The sequence below is a fragment of the Quercus lobata genome, chromosome 8 (genome assembly GCF_001633185.2).
Source record: "Quercus lobata isolate SW786 chromosome 8, ValleyOak3.0 Primary Assembly, whole genome shotgun sequence".
In the NCBI taxonomy this organism is placed as follows: Eukaryota; Viridiplantae; Streptophyta; class Magnoliopsida; order Fagales; family Fagaceae; genus Quercus; species Quercus lobata.
Window position 1 is genome coordinate 61,299,378 of NC_044911.1, and position 27,455 is coordinate 61,326,832.

Sequence of the window (27,455 nt, forward strand, 5' to 3'; positions counted from 1 at the left end):
GAATAAAATTTTTATTTTATATATAAAAAATAAAAATGTAAGAAAGGGAAATAGGAATGGCAAGTAGCTACTGGCTACTTGATTCTGCACCGACATTATTATCAAATGCCATGCAAAAGAAAAAGCAAGGTTAGTACAATGAGAATGAGGGGTGGTGTCGTGGTGAAGACCAAGACTTCACTCCCAAGTCTCCTACCTTCATCAAAATCGAAGTCTTTGTTTGATCAAAGTCATTATTTTCAAGTCCACCAATGACTGAGGAGGAGAGTGCGGACAACCCAACAAGCATTCTTCTTTGTTACCCACCTTTTCCTTTTCCGTACCTCGTTAAAGGTCCCACAAAATCTGGAAAAAAAACCCCTCACTAAGCAAAGCCCTTCTACTATACACTCTACAACTATATCATGGTATGTACATTGTACTAATATATTATTGTAAATAAAGTTCTCAACTTGGTTTGCCTTATAAAAGGCAATCTGATAGCGTCGCTTAGGATTCGTTGGGAGTCCTAGACCTATTCCTAGTAAAGGTGGTAGAAAAAAGTCTCAGTCAGGCTTTCAGGTAATGGTTTTGTTGATGATGATTCTGATATAGTATATATATTTTTGCTCTGGTGTATATAACAATCTGAAAGATTTTGTATCTATTTGTTGTTAGTTTAATGACTTCTGATATGAATAGGCAATTTTTTGATGTGGGGTTTTGTTTTGTTTCGTTTTTTTTTTGGTACAGTTATTTTATTTGATTTGTTTATAGGTTTTTAAGTAATGTGTTTTTAGTTGATGAATTGAAAATGAGGAAATAGGGGTCCTTGCGTAAAAATTCTTGTTAGTTCATTTGTCCTCAGTATATGTTTTACATGATCAGACTTAGTATGATCATCCCCAAATCTATGTGTAATGTTATTTTTCATTCTATAAATCTATAGTATATGTTAGATGCAATGAACTTTGCTATAGTGACAAAGTGATATACGACTTAGATCTTAACTTTATGAGCAATACTCAAAGCTTAATTTATGGTTGGCACCAAGGGACTTTGAGTCTTTGCTTTGATGAAATTCTTCATATTGGAATAAGGTGTTACCATTTTCAGGTGTGTCTTTAACGGTTTCTACCTTGTGTTATTTGCCATTAATGGACTTGAATTTTGACACATTGATCTGCATCGCTAATGTTTTTTCAGAAATAAAAATGAGTGCCAATAGTACATTGGAGCATATACTCGAGGAAATACTTGAAGTGCTCAAGCCCAGGCACGAGGAATTGGCGACACGTGCTCAAGTCATTAATGAACTACGAAGAGTTGTTGAATCTGTGCCAAGTTTGAGAGGTAATTTGTACTTTCATGGTTCTGTCAAAAGATTTTTTATTTTATTTTATAATTAAAATCAGTAAAACTTCCATGATTTGCAATTGAAGATATAAGTTGGTGGGAATGGAAGAATTCCATTCTATATCCCATAAAAATTTATGCACAGATCCATCCATTGGAAGGGTTCGCCACTCATGTTAAAAAAAGGAAGCTTTTTGATCTCTGGAATTGTGATACTGGTCGACTTTCATACTATGAAAAAACATATAGTTGACTTGTAAAAAACATTTCCGATTCAATGGGCTGTTAGGTGGCATTTAAGGTGTGTTCTAGTTGCCATTAATTGATCTATGATATATATTTAGTAAGAAAGCATGCCAAAGAATCATGGCTGCTGTTCAACCTGTTTGGGTTGTGGGCTTTGTGTAGAGGGCGGGGGGAGCATTTGATAAAATTTAACCTATGGTATTTGCTCTGAGATGACCATATATCATCACTGGCCACGGTACATTGGAGGGATTTTTGATCAAATTTAACCTAGTGGCCATGGTTTTCTTTATGATGTTGAAATGCTGTAGTTTTGAATTCACTAATATTTACACTAGCACATACCATTTGGCCCATATCTATTGGATACTTGGTTGGGTCTTAGAATGTGAAGAGGAAGCTGGCAGCTGGCAGCTGGCAATATAGTTCTTCAGGTGGCGTGGCACATTGGAGGGTTTTTCGAGCATGAGTGATTGGTTTTATAAGACTAATAATTAAATGACTTTTCTTTTTATTTGGAAAATTAAGCACCTTCTTCTCTTGGCTCTTCGAACTTTTTATTTTCAATAAATAAGATATTTTATTATATGAAAGGAGAGCTCATAATGACGAGCTTCGTTAAAAAAAATTACAAATGGACAGCCATATGATCCAAAAAATCAACTAAATAGTTACATGAAACCCCCTCAATCATAGTGCGATATTCAAACAGAGTTCTCATAAAACTACTCTTAATATCCTACGTCGATTTCTCTTCATCTTCAAAAGTCCTATTGTTTCTCTCTCTCCAAATGGTCCACATAATATAATGAGGACTAGCTTGCCACACAGTCATATTTGATCAACCAAACGCTCGTCTCAATGAAAACATCAAGTCTATCACCCACCTTGGAATCACCCATATCACTCCAAATGCTATAAATGCAAAGTACCACAACTACACTTGCACATTATACACTCATTAACAACCACCATCTTCCTGTTAACATGATTATCCCAGGTTGTTGTCCACACAAAGAAAGCCACCTTATGAGGTACCTTGCTACCCCCACACACCTTTCCAAGGGAATGCAGATGCACATGTCTCAAACTCTCATAATAGGATCATACACTAGACCTCCTTGTTGCTATTAATCCAAAATTTCCTGGGTTGCTAAGGACATTCCAAGTGGCACAACAGGGAAGTTAAACTTGTGAAGGCACGGGTACATGGAAAATGACTTGGGGGAAAATGTAGCAGATCCCATGGCAGTTATTGACCTATATAAAGTGTATGAAATAGAGGCAAGTGGCATAGATGCATTTTTTAAAAGTTACAAAGTAGCATCCAATATTGCGACAAGTGTTTTTCAAGCCTAGGGAAAGAAAGACACTTGGAAGGAACAACTGTCAATTTTCATCAAGCCTCAAGTATAAATGAGGGCTGATTCTCTAGAAAAGGACACCATTATTCACTGACAAACTTGCTTATATAGAGACCATATCATTCCTTGTAATATTAGTTCCTTAGGAGATTCTCTCGTAGTTCATAGGGCTTAGAAGGTGTTCATGCTTGTAAGCGCTTTCTTGTAATCTTGTTACTCAATTTAATCTTGTTTATGCAAGTTTATTTTAGTTTGATTCAATTTTTTAGTTGTCAGTTTTGTTTGATCCATAATGCATTTTCTTTGATTTGATTGGATGTTTATAATGTTTACTTAGACTATGATATGTTCACTGCTCTGCATATTTTATCATCAAACTGTTTACTGCTTAGATTAATTAGACTTTGAATTGCTTTGTTTGGAATCAGGTTTAGTGTGATCATGAGTAACCTAGTTACTTGGAATCTAGTGGCATCTGATTTTACTAAAAGTTTTGTCCTTGTACATAGTTCCTTAGATTATAATTTATTTGCTTTCTTTAGTTCATTGTTACCTGCATTTCATCCTTCGAGCATAAAAAGTGTTCTTAATTGAGGCAATGCCGAATCATTCTCCTTTAAACATGAAGTCAAATAATCCATATCACTTCAAATGCAATCAATTCTAAACTTGGCAATAGGCATCAAACCACATATTATCACTTTGAATAGGTCAAAGTTAAAATACTCTCAAATACACCCTTTTCCCATTTGGAGTCCAAATTAAGCAATCTTTTTATCCTTCACCTCTTCTCGCTCCCAATCTTGAAAGTCCCTGAGGAACTTAAGTTGCATATTTAGAATTCCTGACCTATGTCTACTGTGTTATAAACAACACTTGTTTCAAATTATCTTGAAATTCTATCTTGATGACATTTTTTTTTCTTTGAACTTGAGTTCTTTTGAATGTTGGTCTTAGTGAGGAAGCTTCATCTCCATGTGCATAGAGATAGGAATTCCTTAAAGGGGATCCATCTTTTCTAACGTGATACGAGATGGCTGGGCTAGAGTTGCTGTAGTTTGGCCCCCATAGAAAAAAGTGTTAGGGTCATATTTTATATAATTAGCTAATCCTTTGAAAAATACACTTTACTTGTAATTTGGTAGATCTAAGTTGGATTTAATACATCAAGAAATATGTTGTTCAAGCATATCAAGTGTTCGTATTAAAAGACAAGAAGATTGGTCCAAGAAACAAGTGAAGAAAAGTTGTTCATTAAATCTCAACAAATAGCTTGACAGATGATTGCTATTGAGACTTAATACGAAACTTGATAGATAGCTTGACACATCCTTGATCTATCGAGAATTATGATTTCATAATTTTCAAGTCTGGAATTCGGCTCAAGCTTATGTATTTGTGTAGGGTTTCTTTTCTCACAACCCTAAACATATATATGGCTTATTTTAAGAGCTGTCACATATGGATACAGAGACAAAGAGATTTATTTTCTCTGTGAGAAGCTACTGCATTTGTACGCTATAGGATTTTGTAACCGAGTGCTTCCTGATATTCATTGTTGATGAAGTGAAGAATTTTGCAGCCAACAATATCATTCAAGTTGCTAGAGTTAGTCACGTACTGAGATCCATGCAAAGGGTTAGTCACAGATTGGAGATTTGTGAATCAGGGGAAAGAAGACTACTACAAGATCAAGTTCGATTGGATATTGAAGCGAATGTTCAATTGTAGGTTGGTATTTTGGGTTAGGCCAGGATAGTGGTAAGATTCTTTATACTTGTAACCACTTGATTATTAATTAGTGGACTCTTTGGAGTAGTGACCTTAAAATCACCTGGTGGAATTTTTGCCTTGCGAGAGGTTTTCCTCATTTATCAACAAATCAACGTGTTAATTTATTTTCCGCTGCATATTAGTTTATTTGGTGATTTGTTGGTGCCTCCACGATTTGCATGCAATTGAACTTAATTAATCAACTTGGGTAAATTGAATTAATTAACCGAGGTCAAGCTATCTTAATTAACCCAACAAAAAGGAAAAGAGGAAGTTTCATTCTACAATGACTTCTTTAGGTTTTTAGCACCATATAAATATCTGTCCTCATTGTTTTCTTTTTGTTTCCTCAATCCGAGAGAAGTAACCTACAGTAAAGATCATTAGATTATGTAAATTTTCTTTCTGGTTTTTTTTTTTCTCTGCATTTTATTTGTTCAGTCATCATGACTTTTTATGTCTTATTTACATGAGGAATAATGCTTGCCATTAGTTATTTTTTATTATTATTAACAACATAAATTAATGTCCTGGCTCAAACAGGTGCAGCAGTGGAGTCATATGGGTCATTTGTGTCCAATCTGTTCACAAAATGGGGTGACGTGGATATTTCCATCAATTTAACCAAGGGTGGATATATTTCACATGTTGAATATGACCGCAAAATAAAACTACTTGGAGAATTGAAAAAATATTTGATAGGTAATTTGCTTTGAGTTTGAGCATTTTTTTCCTTCTCTCTCTCTTGGATGCTTGTATTCTGCCACTTAGGCATAGAAGTTTCAGAAAATCCATGGTTCTTATATTCTACAATCTCTCTCACCCGTTTCTTAACTTTTGTTATTGCTTTATTGTAATTGGTTGTTTCCAGTGCATGTCTTGAAACGCATGTTCTCGCAATTGGGACATTTAATGATATGGACCAAAAGTATTTATGAATCCTGGAACTTATCTTAAACAATATATATATATATATTTTTATATGTATGTATGTATGTATGTATATGTGTGTGTGTATGCATGCATAAAGCCAGACATGAACTGTAATGTCTTTAATTTATATAAACTGCAAATTTGGAAACTTCAATCAGTGCCGCATCTTCACCTTTTGATATTTTTCTTCCAGAATTTAGTAAAGCTTTATTTAGCGTGCAGATCAGTTCTGAAGTTTAGTGTCTCTATAGTTTGTAATTATGTTATACAGCACACTCATGGCCGTTTTCCAGTTTTTAATTGAAAATGTGCACGATTCTTTTTTGAAAAGAAAAATGTGCAAGATTCTATGAGTGGCTGTTTTATGACATTCGGAAATATATCATTCCATTATATTGGACATTGCAACCGTAAATAGTAAACTAACAGCATTAATAATGAACTTTCTTATTTTTTTCAAAAATTTATTTCATTCCTCAATCCTCATGCACGTTCTTATGTCTTTATTGTATCCATATTTGAAAAAGAAAATGCTTTTGGCAATTGTGAACACAAGGACTCAATCTGTGGATGGTGTCAAAGTGGTCTCTCTATAATCTTTGAAAATTTAGACCCCTGGGTTTATGTATGCTTAATCAAATTGGCCTTCTCTATTTGTATTGCCTTTTCAAACTCTAGAAGTTTTATTTGAAGTTTTAAATTCAGTTTTACCTTTTTATTATGAAAGTGTTGGGTATACACGTGTGAGTGAAGTCTCACATTGAATAATAATAAGAAAAGTGAGTGGTTAATATAACATAGTTAGGCCCAAACTCATAAGTTTAAGCTTTTGGGTTGAGTGGCATTCCTATATGTTATATTAATTACTTAATTGGAGGTTTCCCAAGGTGTTTACTCCCCAACAAAAAGCGAAAGGAGCATAATGCATGATGTAATGCAAGCTTACTTAACTTTTACGGGTTCAACATTGTTCATCTTCATTTGATTATTCTTCATTATGATGCCTCTTTCTTCATTTCATAACAGTTTTGATCTGCAGATCAATGGCAGATGGTGCGATTAATCCCTGCAAGAGTTCCAATTCTAAAATGCGAGAGTAGCCACAATATCTTCTCTTGTGATATATCAATTGATAACTTGATTTGCCAAATAAAGTCCAAACTCCTTTTGTGGATCAGTGAGATAGATGGGCGGTTTCGTGACATGGTTTTACTGGTATGTTCTTGTGGCAATCTGATACTTGCTATTGTGGGATCAGTTATGGTATTTGATGCATTCTTTCAAGTATGTGTAGGTCAAGGAATGGGCGAAAGCTCATGAGATAAATGATGCAACTTCAATGGGTGGGACTTTCAATTCATACTCTCTTACTTTGCTTGTGATATTCCATTTTCAGGTAATTCCTTATAATTATTTCTCTTATAAATTATAGAAGGGTTAAAATTTGAAGAGATTTACTTGCTGCTCCATGTCATGCATACAAGATGTTTGCTTTGGACTTGGTTTGCTTAATGCTAATTTAAAAAAAGGAGTATTATATTGCTTGTTCCTTTTATGATTAAAATATGTTGTCATGTTATGAGATGCCAGGATATGTTCTTCTTCCTACCTACATAATTTGATTTATGTATATATATTCTTGAGTTAGTCTGGTTTCTTGTCTTTGCTTCCATGCATTTTGAAATTTACTAATTCAATTCTGAAAAGTGGTAGGAAGATTTAATTTTCTTTCTCACTGTTTTCTTTCAGACATGCGAGCCTGCAATTTTTCCACCTCTTAAAGATATATATGCAGGAAACGTTACTGATGATCTTCAAGGTAATTTTCATCTTTAATCTTAAGCACCAAACATCTATGTCGTTTTGGACTCTTATAGTGGTTGAGACATAAGATGAGTTGTACCCTTTTCTCCAAAAATATTAATTTCTTTTCTATTTTGTATGCTGGTTAATTTATTAGGGGGTGATTTAGAATGCCAATTTGCAGGTTTTTTTTTTTTTTTTTTTTTTTTTTTTTTTTTGTCTTTTAAAAGACTATTTTGTTTGCCTCACACTTATAGTAGCATTGTCTAAAGACATGACACAAGATCAAGTCAACTAGGTTCTAAGGAAAATATTCCTATGTCCCAGGTTCATATGAATCATCTTCTTTCTCTCTATGTTTGGGTTTGGTGTTTCTAAATTTTATACTGCCACATTTACACTTTAGTGGTGTGGTCTAAAGGTCATGGAACCGGGGTATTTGTTTCCTCTTCTATTATCAAAGCCATATGGTTGGTTTGGCAGAATACTAGGGTAACCGAGGCTTAGATAATAATAATAATAATGCTAGTATTCTTGAAAGAGAGGCAAATGGTAATTCAAGGGTGTAGTTTACTTGGAAGAGGAGCCATCTAGCATTAGATTGTCTTGTCATAAATCTCATCTCTATTGAATTTGAATTTTTACTTAAATTTAGTGTACTTTGGTAACAAAATATGTAGTTGTAAAGATTGTGTTAACCATATGACCCATGTGATGATTGTTGGGAGTACAGAATGGCACCAAATCATGAGGAATTAATGAAAACACTGATTAACCAATGTTCATTCTTTCTTCTAGAATATATGTAGACGGCATAAATCAAACTGATTATCTACATGTGCCAAAGATGTAATTGAAACATAGTGTTTGAGAGAAATCATCTACCTAGCAGAACAAAACATTTGGAAAATGAAAGAGGTAAAAATATGAGTTCAATTAATGGTATTGGATTGCAACCATTCTTTTTTGGGGTTTCTGGAAGTTATAGTGACATAGCTCTGAATCCAAAATAGGAAGATTTTGATTTATTGGACGATTTGCCAACTTGGTTGTAATAGATGTGTGGGATAGATGCATTATTTTGAGTTCATGACAGGTTCTCTAAAACTTTTTTTTTGGGTGGGGGGGTGAATGTTATTTCAAGGGATCCTATTCTCTTATGCCTTTAGTCTTTGATTTGCATTGCTGGGTTGAGCGCTTTCGTTTTTGGGTTAATCATGTTTGTCTGTAGAACTTGAGACTATCACTAAAAAAACTTACCTATCTAAATAATCTGTTGAATCAAAATAGCAGTTGACTAAGGAGGCATATAGTCCTGGAACCTGTATCTAAACATGCCTCATGCAGGTCTGAGAACAGAGAGAAATATTGCTGAAGCATGTGCTGCTAACATAAGAAGGTTCAGACAAGACAAATCCAGACGAGTTAATCACAGTTCTTTGTCTGAAATTTTCATTTCATTCCTTGCAAAGGTAATCATTTCTGTCATGCTTTCTATCTTAATAAATAATCTTGGTTGTAGACATTTATATGGTGTTCATCAAATTTCAAGATATATTTGACCTGTGAATTATGTGATTAACACTATATGTGGATTGTAAATTTATTTTAAAATTTGATTATGTACCAGATGTTTATATACTGCCCTTTTCTTATAATAGTTTGTTGAAGTTTGCCTGCTATCTTCCCCATATCTTAAGGGATGGTTGCTATGGCATCATATGTACTACCTAATGCTATTGATTCGAGGTTTTTTTTTTTTTTCTTTTTTGGTGGGTGGGGGGGTGCAGTTTTCTGACAAAGAATTCGAGGCCTCAAAGTTAGGAATTTGTACCTATTCAGGAAAGTGTGAGAGCAGAAGAAGATGGTCAGACAATTCTGATGCGATATTGGTAACTCTCTTTCTCTCTTTCTCTACACACATGCACATTATTGTCAGCTCTCACTTTGACACTTCAACAGTACAATTATTACTGCTGCCACTGCTACTGATTTTGTTATTGGCACTGTTGATGGCCGGTTAGATTGAGGATCCTTTTGATCAGAAAGAAAACTCTGCAAGGGCTGTTAGCATGAGTGGATTGACTAGGATATCTGAAGCATTTGAGATGAGTAGGGTTATTTCAGAAGATCAGAATCTAGATTCTCTGCTTGCCACACTTGTTCGACCACAAGTATCCCAGGAAATTAGAGCACGTCACAATCAAGGCCAGCACAGGTGAAGACCAAAATCTAATGGAAAGGTTTCACCAGTTTTTGATTATTCAAATGGCTTTTTACAGTATAGTTTGTTATTTCTTTTGAAAGTTCAATGGAGCCCAGGTATTTTGATATTTTCCAGAATAAATTGTTGAATATTATATGCTGCCCCCTGCAAAATCAACTCAGAGAAGCAGATTGACTTATGTGATTTATTTACAGTTTCTTACTGAGGTTATCGACCCTTAACTAGTAAAGGTTTTTCTAAAATTGCAATAATCTAAGTGCATTGTAACTCCCGATGGGCTATGGAACACAGGCACACACATATTGATACGCAAATCTCAAAATGAGCAAATGTGGGCACCCACATTGATTTTGGCCTATTTTGGATCTTGAAAACATGGAAAGATTTGTAATGATTATTGATGCTTTGACAAAATTATGTTTATGTTAACCATTTTGATGCATTTTTTGTTGTGGCATATTTTTAAGATCAACATAAAGTTTAAAGCATACAGGGACATTTCTGCATGACTTAAAGATCTGTTTTTGGGGTCATGAATGGTTTAATGTGTTCAGGTGGGGAGGGGGGGGGGGTGGAGGAGGAAAAGGGATGGGGGTATAGTCCTTTTTTGGATTTTTCTTTTTTTTTTTCATTGGGGTAAATTAAAAATGTTAACATGGAACTACCATGTGCTCTATTTGTGAATTGTGACACTTACATCCCTTCTGGTTAACTGTATGAGGTATGTCCGTTAAAAGGAATCATTGATGTGGCAACATTGCTTATTACGAGAATTGAAGAAACAGATCATTCTAACCTCATATCTCTGATTTCTCTCAAATTTTCTCCTTCAATCCTTATTTGGTTTCTCTCCATTCAAATGGTGTAAAAGGGTAGAGCATTCTTTTCCTTCAACTCTTCCCAATTGGTGATGTAGGCACTTGCCACATCATCAAATTCTGAGGTAGCAAAAATGCTTCATGGAGCTAACTACTAAGGAGGTAAGGTAAGTGTCACAAAATAAAGCACGTAGTAGTTCCTTGTTTTAAAAGTATACCATCAGGGCGATACCTCTAATTTAATTATTTTTTTGGAGATGGGGAGCAGATTTGTTGGGTTTGAAGGGGGCATCTAGGGAATATTGTTAATTGCTTCTTTATTCTGTTGATTCTGGGACCTGGGTGGTTGTTGTTTGTAGGCTATTTATTTATTTGGTTGCTGAGAAAGTAGATGAAAGGAGAAGAAATTTAAAAATGAGTTTCTGTGTTATATGTTAACATAAAAAACAAAAGAAAAAGATTTAAACACGTCGCAGCTGCAACACTTACATTTGATGCAGTTAACAGTTAATCTTCTTTCACTTCCTGTTGAGGCTTCTGTTTTTTCCTGTTAAAGAATCTTTAGCTACTTCTCATTTTGGAAAGATATCTTTTTTTCTAATCACTTTCTATTTTGTGCAAGTGCAGTGGAGATACTGGGACATCAAGTGTCTTGGTTGGTGGCCTTTTGTTGGGAGGCTTGGCAGCTGGGACACTAGGCTACATGTATGCACCCGAGGTATTGTTGGATTATTTAGCTTTATATATCTTACTAAAACCCAACCTATTTGGTGTTGGGTTTCTATGTTTCCTTCTCAATTTATGTGATTTAAAATATGATTTATTTGGTGGAAGACCAAATAGTGCAAGTATATTTGTTGATAGTTTCGTATTGGGAGTATTGGGTGTCTGTGTTTCCATTAGGTTCGAATTAAGCAGAGAGTGGTGTATATGTTTTTTGACACATTGATGTTACTAATCTTATTTTTGAGCCTATAGGGTAAAGATTTTTCACTTAAGTTTTACTTTCACAAGATGGGTTAATGTATATAGTGAAAGTTCAAAAACGTGTAAAAACACCTTTGAACGTTTAGACCCCCAAATTACAATTTAATCAATTCAAGCAATATGTCAAACAACTAGTGTGCGGAAACTTAACATATGCTATAATATGAAATTGATTAAATACTATCTAAGCCATAACAGATTAAAATCCACAGCAAATAAATAAAAGGCAAAGATAGAGAGGAAGGAAGATGCAAACACAAAGACAACACGCGATGTGTTATCGAAGAGGAAACCAAAGCCCTCGGCGTAAAACCTCTCCGCCGCCCTCCAAGCGGTAAGCAATCCACTAGAAAATACAGGTGGGATACAAGGACAGCAATAGACCCTCCAAGCCTAATCTACCCAGTGCACCTAAGCCCTCCAAGCTTCTTGCTCCAACGAGATTGCGCCGAACCTTTTTCTTTTCTAGCTTCCCGGATTCCGCTACTAGACCGTAGCATCAACCAATGAAGATTGGTTCCTTCCTAACTGCTTCCCAGAAATCCAAACAGCAGTCTCACAATGATGATGATGGTGAGAACCTGGTTTGGTATAATGTCTCTCAAGGATTTGACAATGGAGAGGAAGAGAGTTGAGGAATTTGAAGAGTCTCTAAGGTATAGATTGTGTGTGAATCAATCTTGTTTTTCTTTAGGGTTTCTCTCTCAAAATTCTCTCTGGAAGCTCTCTTTCAATCGTGGGTAATAGGGGTATTTATACTGGAGTGGGAGAGGAATGTGAAACGTCAGGTTTTACAAAACAGGGGTGGCTCACGGCTTGACCTCGCGGCTTGACCTCGCGGCTTGACCTCGCGGCTTGACTAAGTCGCAAGATCTAGTCGCGAGATAACCGTATGGCCAGTTGTCCTATTTTGTCCTGTAGTGCTCCAGCTAGCATGACTGTTCATTTTCCAGCATGCTTGGCACATGTGTTGCTTCTGGCGGCTTGTAGCCGCGAGTCACCCGCGAGTCTCAGCCGCGAGTCTCTGTTTTCTTGCACACTCTTGAGCAAACTTCACTCTATCTCACTCACTACCCTTACATCAAACCCACCTAAATACAGGGTTACTAAATGCTGAATTACAAGCAAATTTGGCACGGAATAAAGCCAATTAGATGGTTGAATAAATTCAACCTTACATATAGTTATTTGGTCCAATTAAGCATGTGATGCATCAGTAATTAATGGATTGGACCTTGCTGGAAGTTCACTTTTCGGATATGATGTGGTTTATATACTGTTTATCCAAGCAACAGCTTAGAGGCATTTTTTTTCACTAATATATTTGGCCAAAGTTCTGATGACACGAACTGATATATCCAGATTTTACTTTTTGCAGTTAAGCAAGGTAGCTGGCGATCTGAGGAGGAAGTTTTTTGATGATTCTTATGATGATTCAGATGTGAGAACCTGTTTCTGCATTTGCAATCCCTAAAAGTTGCTCATTATCAGTGTCTGCATGCTTGTTAATTTGTTTGGTGTTTGAAACTAAAGTTTTTTAGTTAAACAAGAGGACTACTCATGGTTGGTTTCATTAGAAAAACAAGAATAAAAGAAATGTATAATTCTCTGTGTTAGGTTGTTAGGCAACACATTCTAGGGCCTGGGCTAGGCTTGAGTTGTATGATTATTGTGCATGAATAAGCTTTTGGATTTGTATCTTTGCTGCGTTGGAACCTTCAAGAAAAGTAAACACTTACAATTGTTTATGTTAACTTGTATTTTCAGCATCTTTTAACTGTGATTGATATTGTTTTAGTTGTGTCATTTATGATGTTTACAATGCATTGATACTGCATTGGTCGTGTGATTCATGAATACATGAACCAGAAAACTGAGAAGCATTTGCAGTTGAATTCTTCCATAAATGATGTTTCTGCTCAACTTTGTGGAGATGATGCCCCTAATGGAGCTGCAGTGAATTTAGATAAAAGTTGTAGCTTGAATGTTGCAGAATATTTTGTTGAAATTGCCATATAAATTATTACTGCTATTGTGTGATTAGTACTGGAAAAAGTGTTTTGGATCTTTTAATCCATTTTGATTTTCTTTTAGTTATGGATTCAGGTTGATTGTGGAAGACTGTATTAGCCATTAAAACTGTCACAATTGTTCGAAACTCTTTGCAAGTAAATGTAATTTATTCCCCTATATGTTAGAGAAGGCAAATGTGATTTCCCCTCTATATTAGTGAAACAATACTGATGTGTAATTAGGTTGGAGGTTAGAGGATGCAGAATATGTATATGGGCATCATTTTAACCAGGAATTTTACACAGAAATGGTGTGCCAATAGTACATTGGAGCCTATACTCGAGGAAATACTCAAAGTGCTCAAGCCCAAGCAGGAGGATTTGGCAACACGGGCTCAAGTCATTAATGAACTACGAAGAGTTGTTGAATCTGTGCAAAGTTTGAGAGGTAATTTGTACTTTCATGGTTCTGTCAAAAGAATTTTTAAATTTTTTTTTTACATACTTAAAATCTGTAAAACTTCCATGATTTGCAATTGAAGATATAAGTTGGTGGGAATGGAAGGATTCCATTCTATATGCCCAAGCAGGAGCATTTGATAAAATTTAACCTATCCTATTTGCTCTGAGATGACTATGTATCATCACTGGCCATGGTACATTGGAGGGTTTTTTGATAAAATTTAACCTAGTGGCCATGGTTTTCTTTAAGATGTTGAAATGCTGTAGTTTTGAATTCACTAATATTTACATGAGCACATATCGTTTGGCCCATATCTGTTGGATACTCAGTTGGGTCTTTTAGGATGTGAAGAGGGAGCTGGCAATATAGTTCTGCAGGTCGTGTGATAAATTGGAGGGTTTTTTTAGCATGAGTGATTGGTTTTATGCAACTAATAATTAAATGACTTTTCTTTTTATTTGGAAAATTAAGCACCTTCTTCTCCTGGTCTTAGAACTTTTTATTTTTCAATAAATAAGATATTTTATTGTAAGAAAGGAGCGCTCATAATGATGAGCTTCATTAAAAAATTACAAATGGACAGCCATATGGTCCAAAAAAAACCTAGATAGTTACATGTAACTCCCTCAATCATAGTGTGATATTCAAACAAAGTTCTCATAAAACCACTCTTAGTATCCTGAGGCGATTTCTCTTCATCTTCAAAAGTCCTATGGTTTCTCACTCTTCAAATGGTCCACATTATATAATGAGGACTAGCTTGCCACACAGCCCAGTTTTGATCAACCAAACACTCGTCTCCATGAAAACATCTAGTCTATCACCCACCTTGGCATCACCCATATCACTCCAAATGCTATAAATGCAAATTTCCACAACTCTTGAGCTATAGGACAATAAGTAGATGCTCTATTGTTTCACAACTACACTTGCACATAATATACCCATTGACAACCACCATCTTCCTCTTAACAAGATTATCCAAGGTTGTTGTCCACACAAAGAAAGCCACCTTATGAGGTACCTTGCTACCCCACATAGAATGCGGATGCACATGTTTCAAACTCTCATAATAGGATCATACACTAGACTGCCTTGTTTTTATTAATCTGAAATTTCCTGGCTTGCTAAGGACATTCCAAATGGCACAACAAGGAAGTTAAACTTGTAAATTTATGGGTACGTGGAAAATGACCTGGGTCAAATGTAGTAGATCCCATGGAAGTTATTAACCAATATAAATGAATGCAATAGAGACAGGTGGCATTGATGCAGTTTTTAAAAGTTACAAAGTAGCATCCAATATTGCGACAAGTGTCTTTCAAGCCAGGGAAAGAAAGACACATGGAAGGAACAATTGTCAATTTTCATCAGGCCCTCAAGTATAAATGAGGGCTGATTCTCTAGAAAAGGACACCGTTCTTTACTGACAAACTTGTTTATACAGAGCTCATATCATTCTCTTGTAATATTAGTTCCTTAGGAGGTTCTCTCATAGTTCATAGGGCTTAGAAGGTGTTCATGCTTGTAAGCACTTTCTTGTAATCTTGTTACTCAATTTACTCTTGTTTATGCAAGTTTATTTTAGTTAGATTCAAGTTTTTATTTGTTAGTTCTATTTGATCCACAATGCATTATCTTCAATTTGATTGGATGTTTAGAATGTTTACTTAGGTTATGATATGTTCACTGCTTTGCATATTTTACCTTCAAATTGTTTACTGCTTAAATTGATTAGACTTCGAATAGCTCTATTTGGAATTGGGTTTAGTTTGATCATGAATAGCCTAGTTACTTGGAATCCAATGGCACCTGATTTTACTAAAAGTTTTGTCCTTGTACATAGTTACTTAGAATATAATTTATTTGCTTTCCGTAGTTCATTATTACCTGCATTTCATCCTTCGAGCCTAAAAAGTCTCCCTCACCCATTCTAGCTTCCATTCTTGAAAGTCCCCAAGGAACTTAAGTTGCATATTTTGAATTCCCGACCTATAAGTCTACTGCATTATAGACGAAACTAGTTTCAAATTATCTTGAGATACTGTCTCGATGACATTTTTTATTTTTTCTGGAACCTAAGTTCTTTTGAATGTTGGTCCTGGTGAGGAAGCTTCATCTCCATTTGCATAGAGATAGGAATTCCTTAAAGGGATCCATCTTTTCAGACTTGATACAGGATAGCTGGGCTAGAGTTGTTGTAGTTTGGTCCCCATAGAAAAAAGGGAAAGATGATGTTTCATGCTACAAAGACTTCTATAGGTTTTTAGCACTATATAAATATTTGTCTTCATTGTTTTCCTATTTTTTCCTCAATCCAAGACAAGTAACCTATAGTAAAGATCATCAGATTAAGCGAATTTTCTTTCTGGTTTCGTCTTTCTCTGCATTTCATTTGTTGAGTCATCATGAACTCTTTTTTTTTTTTGAGAAAAAGTCATCATGAACTTTTATGTCTTATTTACATGAGGAATAATTCTTGCCATTAGTTAAAAAATTTTATGATTAACAACATAAATTAATGACCTGGCTTAAACAGGGGCAGCAGTGGAGCCATTTGGGTCATTTGTGTCCAATCTGTTCACAAAATGGAGTGACGTGGATATCTCTATCAATTTATCCAAGGAGGGTGGATATATTTCATATGTTGAAAGTGACCGCAAACAAAGATTACTTGTGGATTTGCAAAATCCTTTGAGCGGTAATTTGCTTTGAGTTCAAGCATTTTTTGTTTCTCTCTCTCTCTCTCTCTCTCTCTCTCTCTTAGATGCTTGTATTCTATCACTTAGGCATAGAAGTTTCAGAAAATCCATTGTTCTTATATTTTGACAATCTCTCTTGCACATTTGTTAACTTAAGTTTTTGCTTTATTGTAATTGCTTGTCTCCAATGCATGTCTCGAAATACACGTTCTTGCAATTAGGACACTTAATGATATGGGCCAAAGTATTTATGAATCTTGGAACTTATCTTTAAAAAAAAAAAAAGATTATGTTTAAAGCTGGATATGAACTGTAATTTATATAAAGTGCAAATTGGGAAACTTCAGTCAGTGTACCATCTTCACCTTTTGCAATTTTTTCTTACAGAATTTAGTAAAACTTTATTTAGCGTGCAGACCAGTTCTGAAAGTTTAGTGTCTCTGTAGTTTGTAATTATGTTGTACAATAGACATTCAAGGTCATTTTTCCAGTTCGTAATAGAAAATGTGCAAGATTTTTTTTATTTTTTAAAGAAAAATGTGCGAGATTCTTTGAGTGGCTGTTTTCATCAATTTGTTTCATTCCTCATGCACGTGCAAAGGTTTTGGAAATTGTGAAGACAAGGACACATAATCTGTGGATGGTGTCAATAATCTTTGAAAATTTAGATCCCAAGGTTTTACTTTTATGTTATGAAAGTGTTGGGCATACACGTGTAAGTGAAGTCCCGTATTGAATAACAATGAAAAGAGTGAGTGGTTAATATAACATAGTTGGCCCCAAACTCATAAGTTTAAGCTTTTAGGTTAAGTGGCGTCCCTATATGTTTCATTAATTACTCAATTGGAGGTTCCCCAAGGTGTTTATTTCCCAACAGAAAGTGATAAGAGCATAATGCATGATGTAATGCAAGCTTAATTTTTACGGGTTCAACATTGTTCTCCTTTGTTTGATTATTCTTCATTACGATGCCTCTTTCTTCATTTCATAACATTTTTGATCTACAGGTCAATGGCAGAAGGTGCGATTAATCCCTGCAAAAGTTCCAATTCTAAAATGCGAGAGTAGCCACAAGATCTTCTCTTGTGATATATCAATTGATAACTTCAAGGGCCAAATGAAGTCCAAACTCTTTTTGTGGATCAGTGAGATAGATGGCCGCTTTCGTGACATGATTTTATTGGTATGTTCTTGTAGCAATCTAATATTTTCCATTGTTTGGCATATGATGCATTGTTTCTAGTTTGTGTAGGTCAAGGAATGGGCAAAGGCACATGACATAAATGATCCAAATAGTGGGACTATCAACTCATACTCTCTCAGTTTGCTTGTGATATTCCATTTTCAGGTAATTCTTTATAATTATTTCTTGTACAATTTATGAAAGGGTTAAAATTCGAAGAGACTTACTTAGTGCTCCATGTCATGCATCCAAAATGTTTGCTTTGGACTTGGATTGCTTAATGTTATTAAAAAAAAAAAAATTATTATACTGTTGCATCAATCTTGTTCCTTTATGATTAAAATACGTTGTCATGTTATGAGACACTAGGATATGTTCTTCTTCCTACCTACATATTTTTATTTATGTATATATATTCTTGAGTTGGTATGGTTTCCTGTCTTCACTTCCATGCATTTTGAAATTTACTGATTCAGTTCTGACAAGAGATAGGAAGATTTAATTTTCTTTCAGACATGTGAACCTGCAATTTTTCCACCTCTTAAAGATATATACGCCGGAAATGTTGCTGATGATCTTCAAGGTAATTTTCATCTTTAATCTTAAGCATAAAACATCTACGTTGTTTTGGAATCTTATAGTGGTGGAGACATGAACTGAGTCGTACTCTTTTCTCTGAAAACATTAATTTCTTTTCTATTTTGCATGCTGTTTTTTTTTTTTTTGGGGGGGCGGGGAGATGGGTGATTTAGAAGGCCAATTGTAGCTTTTTTTTCAAAGGCTATTTTGTTTGGGACAGGATTAGGTCAACTAGGTTCTAAGGAATATATTCCTATGTCCTAGGTTCATATGAATCATTTTCTTTCTCTCTATGTTTGGGTTTGGTGTTTCTAAATTTTATACCGCCACATTTACACTTTCGTGGTGTGGTCCAAAGGTCATGGAACCAGGGTTTTTGTTTCCTCTTCTATTATCAAAGCCATATGATTGGTTTGGCTAAGTACTAGGGTAACTAAGGCTTAGATAATAATATTAATGCTAGTATTCTTAAAAGATACCTAAATGGTAATTCAACGGTGCAGTTTACTTGGAAGAGGAGCCATCTAGCATTAGATTGTCTTGTCATAACATAGATATTGAAGTTATATTAAACATCATATAGGTTTATGAAAGCAAATATCTCATCTCAATTTAATTTGAATTTTTAGTTAAATTTAATGTTCTTTGGTAGCAAAATTTGTAGATAAATATTGTGTTAATTATATGACCCATGTGACAGTTGTTGGGAGTACAAAATGGCACCAAATCATTCTCTCTTTCTTTCTTCTAGAATGGATTTAGATGGGATAAATCAAACTGATTATATACATGTGCCAATGATGTAATTGAAACAAAGTGTTTGAGAGAAATCATCTACCTAGCAGAAAAAAAAACATTTGAAAAATGAAATAGGGAAAATTATGAGTTTAATTAATGGTAATGTGAGTGGACCAAGTTCGGCCCATACTAGGCTCAGGCCGAGGACTATTGATCCCTAGCCCGGCCTACAGGTGATAGGTCCGAGCTAAACTAACGTGTAAGTCAGCTTATCATTAAGGAATCTGCCAGCCAAGCACAGGCCTTAATGCTTAGTTCAAGTTACAAGGGAATCATCGTGGCGACGGAGCCAAACTGGACCCACTTCCTGGTGTGGGATTAGACAAGCTGGAACAGCAACTTAAACTCAAAGGGCCACTTAAACTTGGCAAATGGCAAGACTCATGCACAGGTGGAATATCTTCCCATGATTACTATCCCATTGATGGAAGAGTATAAAAGGACAGGGATTCAAAGGAAAAGGGATTGGAATATTTTTTAGGGGAGAGAAACACGAGAGAAAAGGAGAGACATTCTCAACCAAAATTGGGAAAAGGTGATCCAGCTCAGGACACCTAAAGGACACCTTGGCCACTTGAGATCCTCCTCAGGTAATCAGGCATTCAGTCATCAACCACCGTTCAATAACCTTGCTCTACCAGACACCAACTAGATTCCTCCTTGGACCTTCCATTGTGGGCTATACCCTTAACCAGCACACAATTAATTGGGGTCTAGGCCCAACGATCCCAACATCGTTGTGGGCCACACCACCACAGTATTGGATTGCAACCTTGCTTTTTTGGGGTTTCTGGAAAAATAGGAGGATTTTGATTGAGGATTGACCAACTTGGTTGTAATGGATTTGTGGGATAGAATAGATGCATTATTTTGAGTTCATGACAGGTTCTCTAAAAAAACTTTTTTTTTGGGGGGGGGTGGTTGAATGTTATTTCAAGGGATCCTATTCTCTTTTGCCATTTGTCTTTAATTTGCATTGCTGGGTTGAGCGCTTTCATTTTTGGTTTAATCATGTTTGTCTGTAGAACTCGAGACTACCACTAAAAAAACTTAACTATTGAAATAATCTGTTGAATCAAAGTAGCAGTTGACTAAGGAGGCATATAGTCATGGAACCTGTATTTCAACATGCCTCATGCAGGTCTGAGAACTGTTGCAGAGAGAAATATTGCTGAAGCTTGTGCTGCTAACATAAAAAGGTTCAGAAAAAACATATTCAGACGAGTTAATCACAGTTCTTTGTCTGAACTTTTCATTTCGTTCCTTGCAAAGGTAATCATTTCTGTCATGCTTTCTACCTTAATGAAGAATCTTAGTTGTAGACATTTACATGGTGTTTATCAAATTTCAAGATATATTTGACCTGATTATGCAATTAAAGCTATATATCTGGATTATAATTTTTTTTTTTTAAATGTTGATTATGTACCAGATGTTTATATACTCGGAAAGTGCCCTTTTCTTATAATAGTTTGTTGAAGTTTGCCTTGTATCTTCCCAATATCTTAAGGGATGGCTGCTATGGCATCATATGCACTTCGTAATGCTATTGATTAGAGATTTTTTCTTTTTTTCCTTTTTCCTTTTTTTTTTGGGGGAGGGGGCAGTTTTCTAACATCGGTGACAAGGCCTCCGAGCAAGGAATTTGTACCAAAACTGGAGAGTGGGTGTGCAGAAGGAGCAATAAAAGATGGTCGCTGAAAACTGATCCAATATTGGTAACTCTCTCTCTCTGTTCAAACATGTACATTATTGTCAGCTCTCACTTTGACATTTCAACAATACTATTATTACTGCTGCCACTGCTACTGATTTTGTTATTGGCACTGTTGATGGCCGGTAAGATTGAGGATCCTTTTGAGCAGCCAGAAAATTCTGCGAAGGCTGTTAGAATAAGTGGGTTGACAAGGATATCTGAAGCATTTGAGAACAGCCACCGTAGGCTTAGTTCAGCTGATCAGAATCAGGATTCTCTGCTTGTCACACTTGTTCGATCACAAGTATCCCGGGAAATTAGAGCACGTCTTAGCAATCCAGTTTCTTATAGTGGGGGCTACCAGCCCCACCTAACACGTCCACATGTGCACAGGAATGTGAACTTACAGGCAGAAACTCAGAACAAATTTCAGAACTTGAGGTTGGAAAGCAATTCTAACAATCCAACCTTGACAGAAACTGTGAACATGTATGGGAAATTTGAGGCATCTGAGTCAAAAAAGCAGAACCAATTTCAGAACTCAAGGTTAGAAAGCCGTTCCTACAATCCAAGCATGACAGAAATTGTGCAGGCACAAAGTCAAGGCCAGCACAGGTGAAGACCAAAATCTGATGGATAGGTTTCACCAGTTTTTGATTATTCAAATGCCTTTTTACAGTATAGTTCGTTGTTTCTTTTAAAAGTTTAATGGCACCCAGGTATTTTGATGTTTCCCCAAATAAATTGTTGAATATTATATGCTGCCCCCTGCCAACTTAACTCAGAGAAGCAGATTGACTTATGTGACTTATTTCCGGTTTCTTACCAAGGTTATCAATCCTTAACGGGTAAAGGTTTTTCCAAAAATGCAATAATCTAAGTGCATTGTAACTCCCGATGGGCTGTGGAACACAGGCACACACATATTGATATGCAAATCACAAAATGAACAAATGTGGGCACCCACATTGATTTTGGCCTATTTTGGATCTTGAAAACATGAAAAGATTTGTAATGTTTATTGATGCTTTGACAAAATTATGTTTCTATTAACCATTTTGATGCATTTTTTGTTGTGGCATATTTTTAAGATCCACATAAAGTTTAAAGCATACAGGGACAATATTTTTTGCATACGGACTTTAAGATCCGTTTTGGGGTCATCAATGGTTTACTGTGTCCAGATGGGGAAGAGGGGTGGGGAGGAGGAAAAGGGATGGGGATATACTCCTCTGTTTGGGTTTTTCTTTTTTCCTGTTGGGGTAAATTACAAATGTTAAAGCATGGAACCACCATGTGCTCTATTTGTGAATTGTGACACTTACATCCCCTGTGGTTAGCTGTATGAAGTATGTCCGTTAAATGGAATCATTGATGTGGCAAGTGGCAACATTGCATATTATGAGAATTGAAGAAACAGATCGTTCTACACTCATATTTCTGATTTCTCTTGAATTTTCTCCTTAAATCCTGATTTGGTTTCTCTCATTTCAAATGGTGTAAAAGGGTAGAACATTCTTTTCCTTCAATTCTTCCCAATAGGTGATGTAGGCACTTGCCACATCATCAAATTCTAAAGTAACAAATATGCTTCACGGGGCTAACTACTAAGGAGGTAAGGTAAGTGTCACAAAATAAAGCACATAGTAGTTCCTTGTTTTAAAGGTATACCATTGGGGTGATATAGCTGTAATTTACCATTTTTTGGGAGATGGGGAACAGATTTGTTGGGTTTGAAGGGGCATCTTGGGAATATTGTTAATTGCTTCTTTATTCTGTTAATTCTAGGACCTGGGTGGTTGTTGTTTGTAGGCTATTTTTTTTTTTTTTTTTGGTTGCTGAGAAAGCAGATGAAAGTAGAAGAAATTTAAAAATGAGTTTGTGCGATATGCTAATTTAAAAAACAAAAGAAAAAGTTTTAGACATGTTGCAGCCGCAAGACTTGAACCATTTACATTTGATGCAGTTAACAGTTAATCTTCTTTCACTTCCTGTTGAGGTTTCTGTTTTTTCCTGTTAAAAGAATCTTAGCTACTTCTCATGTTGGAAAGATATCTTTATTCTAAGCACTTCCTATTTTGTGCAAGTGCAGTGGAGATGCTGGAAAATCAAGTCTCTCCTTTGGTGGCCTTTTGTTGGGAGGCTTGGTAGCTGGACTAGGCTACATGTATGCACCCGAGGTATTGTTGGATTATTTAGCTTTATTTATCTTACTAAAACCCAACCTATTTGGTGTTGGGTGTCTATGTTTCCTAAGGTTATCAATTAATTAGTGGAGTGGTGTATATGTTTGTTTCATCACATTAATGATTTAAACAATGATTTATTTGGTGGAAGACCAAATAGTGCAAGTATCTTTTTTGATAGTTTTGTATTGGGAGTATTGGGTGTCTGTGTTTCCTTTAAGTTCAAATTAGGTAGAGTGGTGTATATGTTTTTTGACACATTGATGTTACTGATCTTATTTTTGAGCCTATAGGGTAAAGATTTTTCACTTAAGTTTTACTCTCACAAGAAGGGTTAATGTATATAGTTATTTGGTCCAATTAAGCATTGTGATATATCAGTAATTAATGGATTCGACCTTGCTAGAAGTTCATTTTTAGGCTATGATGTGGTTAATGTACTGCTTATCTAAGCAACAGCTCAGAGGCTTTTTTTCCCCCCACTAATATATTTGGCCAAAGTTCTGATGCCACCAACTGATATATCGTGATTTTACTTTTTGCAGATAAACAAGGCAGCTGATGGTCTGAAGAAGTTTTTTGATAATTCTGATGATGATTCTGAGGTGAGAACTTGTTTTTGCAATTGCAATCCTTAAAAGTTGCTCGTTATCTGTGTTTGCATGTTTGTTAATGTGTTTGGTGTTTGAAAGTAAAGTCTTTTAGTTTAAACAAGAGGAATACTCAAGGTTGGTTTCATTAGAAAAACAAGAATAAAAGAAATGTATAATTCTCTCTCTTAGGTTTTTAGGCATCACATTCTAGGGCCTGGGCAAGGCTTGATTTGTATGATTCATTGTGCATAAATAAGCTTTCGGATTTGTATCTTTGCTGCATTGGAACCTTCAAGAAAAATAAACACTTTACAATAGTTCATGTTAACTTGTATTTTCATCCTCTTTTAACTGTGATCGACATCGTTTTAGTTGGGTCATTTATGATGTATACAATGCATTGATACTGCATTGGTTGTGTGATTTATGAATACAGGAACCAAAAAATTGAGAAGCCTTTGCGGTTGAATTCTGCCATAAATGATGTTTCTGCTAAGCTTTGTGGAGAAGATGCCCCTAATGGAGCTGCAACGAATTCAGATAAAAGCTGTAGCTTTAACGTCACAGAATATTTTGTTGAAATTGCCATATAAATTATAACTACTTTTGTGTGATTAGTACTGGAAAAACAGTGTTTGGAATCTTTTAATCCATTTTGATTTTCTTTTAGTTATGGATTCAGGTTGATTGTGGAAGACTGTATCAGCTATTAAAACTGTCTCAATTGTTTGAACCTCTTTGCAAGTAAATGTAATTTATTTCCCTATATATGTTGGAGAAGGTAAATGTAATTTCCCCTATATATTAGTGAAACAGAAATGATGTGTAATTAGGTTGGAGATTGAAGGATGCAGAATATGTATATGGGCATCATTTTAACCAGGAATTTTAAACAGAAATGGTACTGATGTATGCCTTGATACATTATGTCAGATGGTGCTCAGAGCCTAGTTGTCAAGCCTGGTTTTATTCAGTTGTGTCAGACTGGTGCTCAAGGCCTAGGCGTGAAGCTTGGTTGTATTCAAATTGAGAATCTAGTCTCTTTATGCTCTGCAGAGGTTACCCATTTTTGTTATGGCCTTGAAGTTGGCAATATTTTGGTGGAAATACTGCAAATTAACAGTTAACTTGCATGAAGTTGAAGTACAAAATACACAATGGCTGAACATGAGTGAGTAGAGTAGAGAATATACATTGGTATCGGTAGCTTAGGAACATACTTATCAAAAAAAGTTTAGGAACATGAATTACTGTGACAATCTAAACACTGTACTCAGGGTTTGAGAAAGAAGGACAAAGATCAAGTCGCATTTTCTCCGCGTGCGCGCACTCACACACACAAAAAAAAAAAAAAAAAAAAAAAAAAAAAAAAAAAAAAGAGATCAGGTCTCCCAAATGGGTTCAGCCCTCATTTTGCCCGATTTACATAACCTTGACACCAAGGTACTTTCTAATGAAACAAGTTTTCGTTCGAACATTTGTTATGTTGTAAAAGACATGAGTATGAAATCATCAATTCATCATCTTTGAGTATTATAACATCGTCATATTTGAGTAGTTTCTAATTTGACTTAAACATAACACAATTCTATTGATATAACCCAAATTTATTATGTTTTGACACTAACATTTATATGAATCCAAACATATTGACTCTTATTTATAGTCTAAATACTATACTTGACTAGTAAAGTAATCTAGGAATACCTATAGATCATAGTATACCGGATTGAGATCTAATGCAATTGTTACCGTGCAATTATCCCCAATCTACTCACAATATTTTTTTACTTTTACTCATTTTTTATATTTAATCGTTGAGATATTTATACCAATTGAATATTGCTTGTGATCTCAATCCATAGTATACCATGTAGCAATTATCTGCCACCAACCAAAAGTCCCTCATTAACTCAATGCAATATGTTCAAAACATAAAATTCTTGTATAAGACGGTGCATGGGACCCATATATCATTGAATCATAGGTCTCATGATATCGACTCATACATAGAATCCACATGACGTAGATCTCATGCGACAATCTAATACAATAATTACTCGACTTTGGATTTAATGAGTCAATGGTCCATGGTACGGCTACAAGAATCTACCATAAAAGTCCAACCAATGAAACTGTTGCCGACGAATCTTGCATGCGAAGTTTACTTCTTCCTTTTTTTAAACAGTTCGCAAGAGACAAACTTGCACAGTTGCACTTACCAATTAAAATAAGGGAACATGGAGCTCCATCATGTTGTATGAAATGATATAATTGCATTTATGGTACAAAAATATGATGGTGGGGACAATTTAAAGGTTGGCATTTATCATATGCGTTTGCAATTTTGAGTAGAGTGACATGTTTTTATTTATAATAATTTGGGTTCTTTTACACCTCAAAATAAATATTATTCTTTAAAAAATTAGATTTTAAAAAGTTATATATAAAAGCTAAACGGTAAATAGCAAACCTATATAAGTTAGTCACAAAAACATATGAGCCTCGATTTCATCTTTAAACTTTCAGTTTGAATATTTAATGTATACACTTCAGATTTATGACAAATTAAAAAGTTTATAAATATTTTTCGTTAAAACTTAACAACTTTTTTTTTATGATATGAAAATAATAACGATATTTTAAAATTCATAAACAAAGTAACAAAAATCATGTATACATCATGCGATTAAATGCATTTGACTGGTGGATTTCAGTTAGCTCAACTGGTAAAGTTTCTAATGATTGAATAATAGATATGGGGTTCAATATCCGCCTACATCAAAAATCGATTGGTATCTTAATCTGATGATAAAGAGTTATTATTAGAAACGGACGTCATCAAATGAAACTATCTTAAAAAAGAAAAAAAAAAGCATTTAATTGTGATAGAAAATACAAGTATATCCATAGAAAAAAAAATACAAGTATAATGTTTTATTTAGAACAAATCTAATGTTCAAACTTCTTTTCTTTTTTTTTTTCTTTCTTTCTCAAAAAAAAAAAAAAAAGTATCAATTGATACAAACATAAAATTCCAATGGTTAACTAACAAATCCCTTAAAATAATCCATTAATTATAAGGTGGGATTCATATTGAACCTCATACGTTACGTTATATCTTGTAACCCACGGCATGGATAAAAGCAAGTGAGTAGGGATAGTATGAAAGCATGGAATATTGACTTGATCCGGTGAGAACAGTGTTTTTGGTAAAGAAAGAAAATATAGAGCAAGTTCTTTGATTCTTTGTTGTATAAAGAAAATAATAAAAGTTTAAGAAATCTTATAAAAACATGTAATTTACACCATCAAATATAGCAACGATATTAATATGCCCCCCTAGTAACATCTGTTAGGTTTTTGTTGTCAATCCATTCAAAAGCAATGTAATTTTTTTATTTTTCCGGTTAAAAAGCAATGTCATTTTGAATAAAACATAAAATGATATTGCTTCTAGGGTAAAACTAAAGGTGAAAATGTGGTCGACTATTACGGAAAGGAACATTGGCATTGTTATAATAGTAGATGATATAAATTAGAAGTTTTGAAAGTTGAGAAACTAAAAACTAATTTATAAGTAACTTCATCAAATGTTGATGGTGTAAATTCATCCTAATATTTCCACCTTATGGTTGTTATTGTTACGATATAAATGTGACTTTTTAATAAGTCATCTATTCCATGTCTATAATTATTAGTTTATTTATTTACTTATGTAAATGTGGTTCCTTAAAACTTTTCAAAAAAGAATAAG

At 34.9% G+C, this 27,455-nt stretch overlaps 1 protein-coding gene across 4 annotated transcripts; it reads left to right on the top strand.

Moving 5' to 3' along the window:
- The first annotated feature begins 232 nt into the window (after positions 1-232).
- Positions 233-24,367, top strand: LOC115955329. 4 transcript variants are annotated; one of them, XM_031073422.1, is made up of 22 exons: positions 233-407; positions 1,186-1,332; positions 5,262-5,420; positions 6,691-6,866; positions 6,946-7,047; positions 7,401-7,470; positions 8,802-8,926; positions 9,245-9,346; positions 9,479-9,672; positions 11,127-11,217; positions 12,865-12,927; positions 13,805-13,946; positions 16,501-16,662; positions 17,671-17,846; positions 17,916-18,011; positions 18,360-18,429; positions 20,365-20,495; positions 20,831-20,941; positions 21,068-21,534; positions 23,012-23,099; positions 23,651-23,710; positions 24,135-24,367. In XM_031073422.1, exons 2-22 carry the CDS (start codon positions 1,194-1,196, stop codon positions 24,147-24,149), a joined length of 2,739 nt encoding a protein of 912 aa, XP_030929282.1. In that variant the 5' UTR covers positions 233-407; positions 1,186-1,193; the 3' UTR covers positions 24,150-24,367. The 4 variants fall into 4 exon arrangements, with proteins under 4 accessions (XP_030929282.1, XP_030929281.1, XP_030929283.1 ...); XM_031073421.1 differs by lacking the exon at positions 233-407 and adding an exon at positions 427-561; XM_031073423.1 differs by lacking the exons at positions 233-407; positions 12,865-12,927 and adding an exon at positions 427-561.
- The last annotated feature ends 3,088 nt before the right edge of the window (positions 24,368-27,455 follow it).

What these genes read in the sequence shown, in the direction of transcription:
- LOC115955329 (XM_031073422.1), top strand. Translation starts at nt 1,194, where the DNA reads ATGAGTGCCAATAGTACATTGGAGCATATACTCGAGGAAATACTTGAA. An exon ending in TTGTGATATTCCATTTTCAG is followed by an intron (nt 7,048 to 7,400) that starts GTAATTCCTTAT and finishes GTTTTCTTTCAG; the next exon opens with ACATGCGAGCCTGCAATTTT. An exon ending in GCTACATGTATGCACCCGAG is followed by an intron (nt 23,100 to 23,650) that starts GTATTGTTGGAT and finishes TACTTTTTGCAG; the next exon opens with ATAAACAAGGCAGCTGATGG.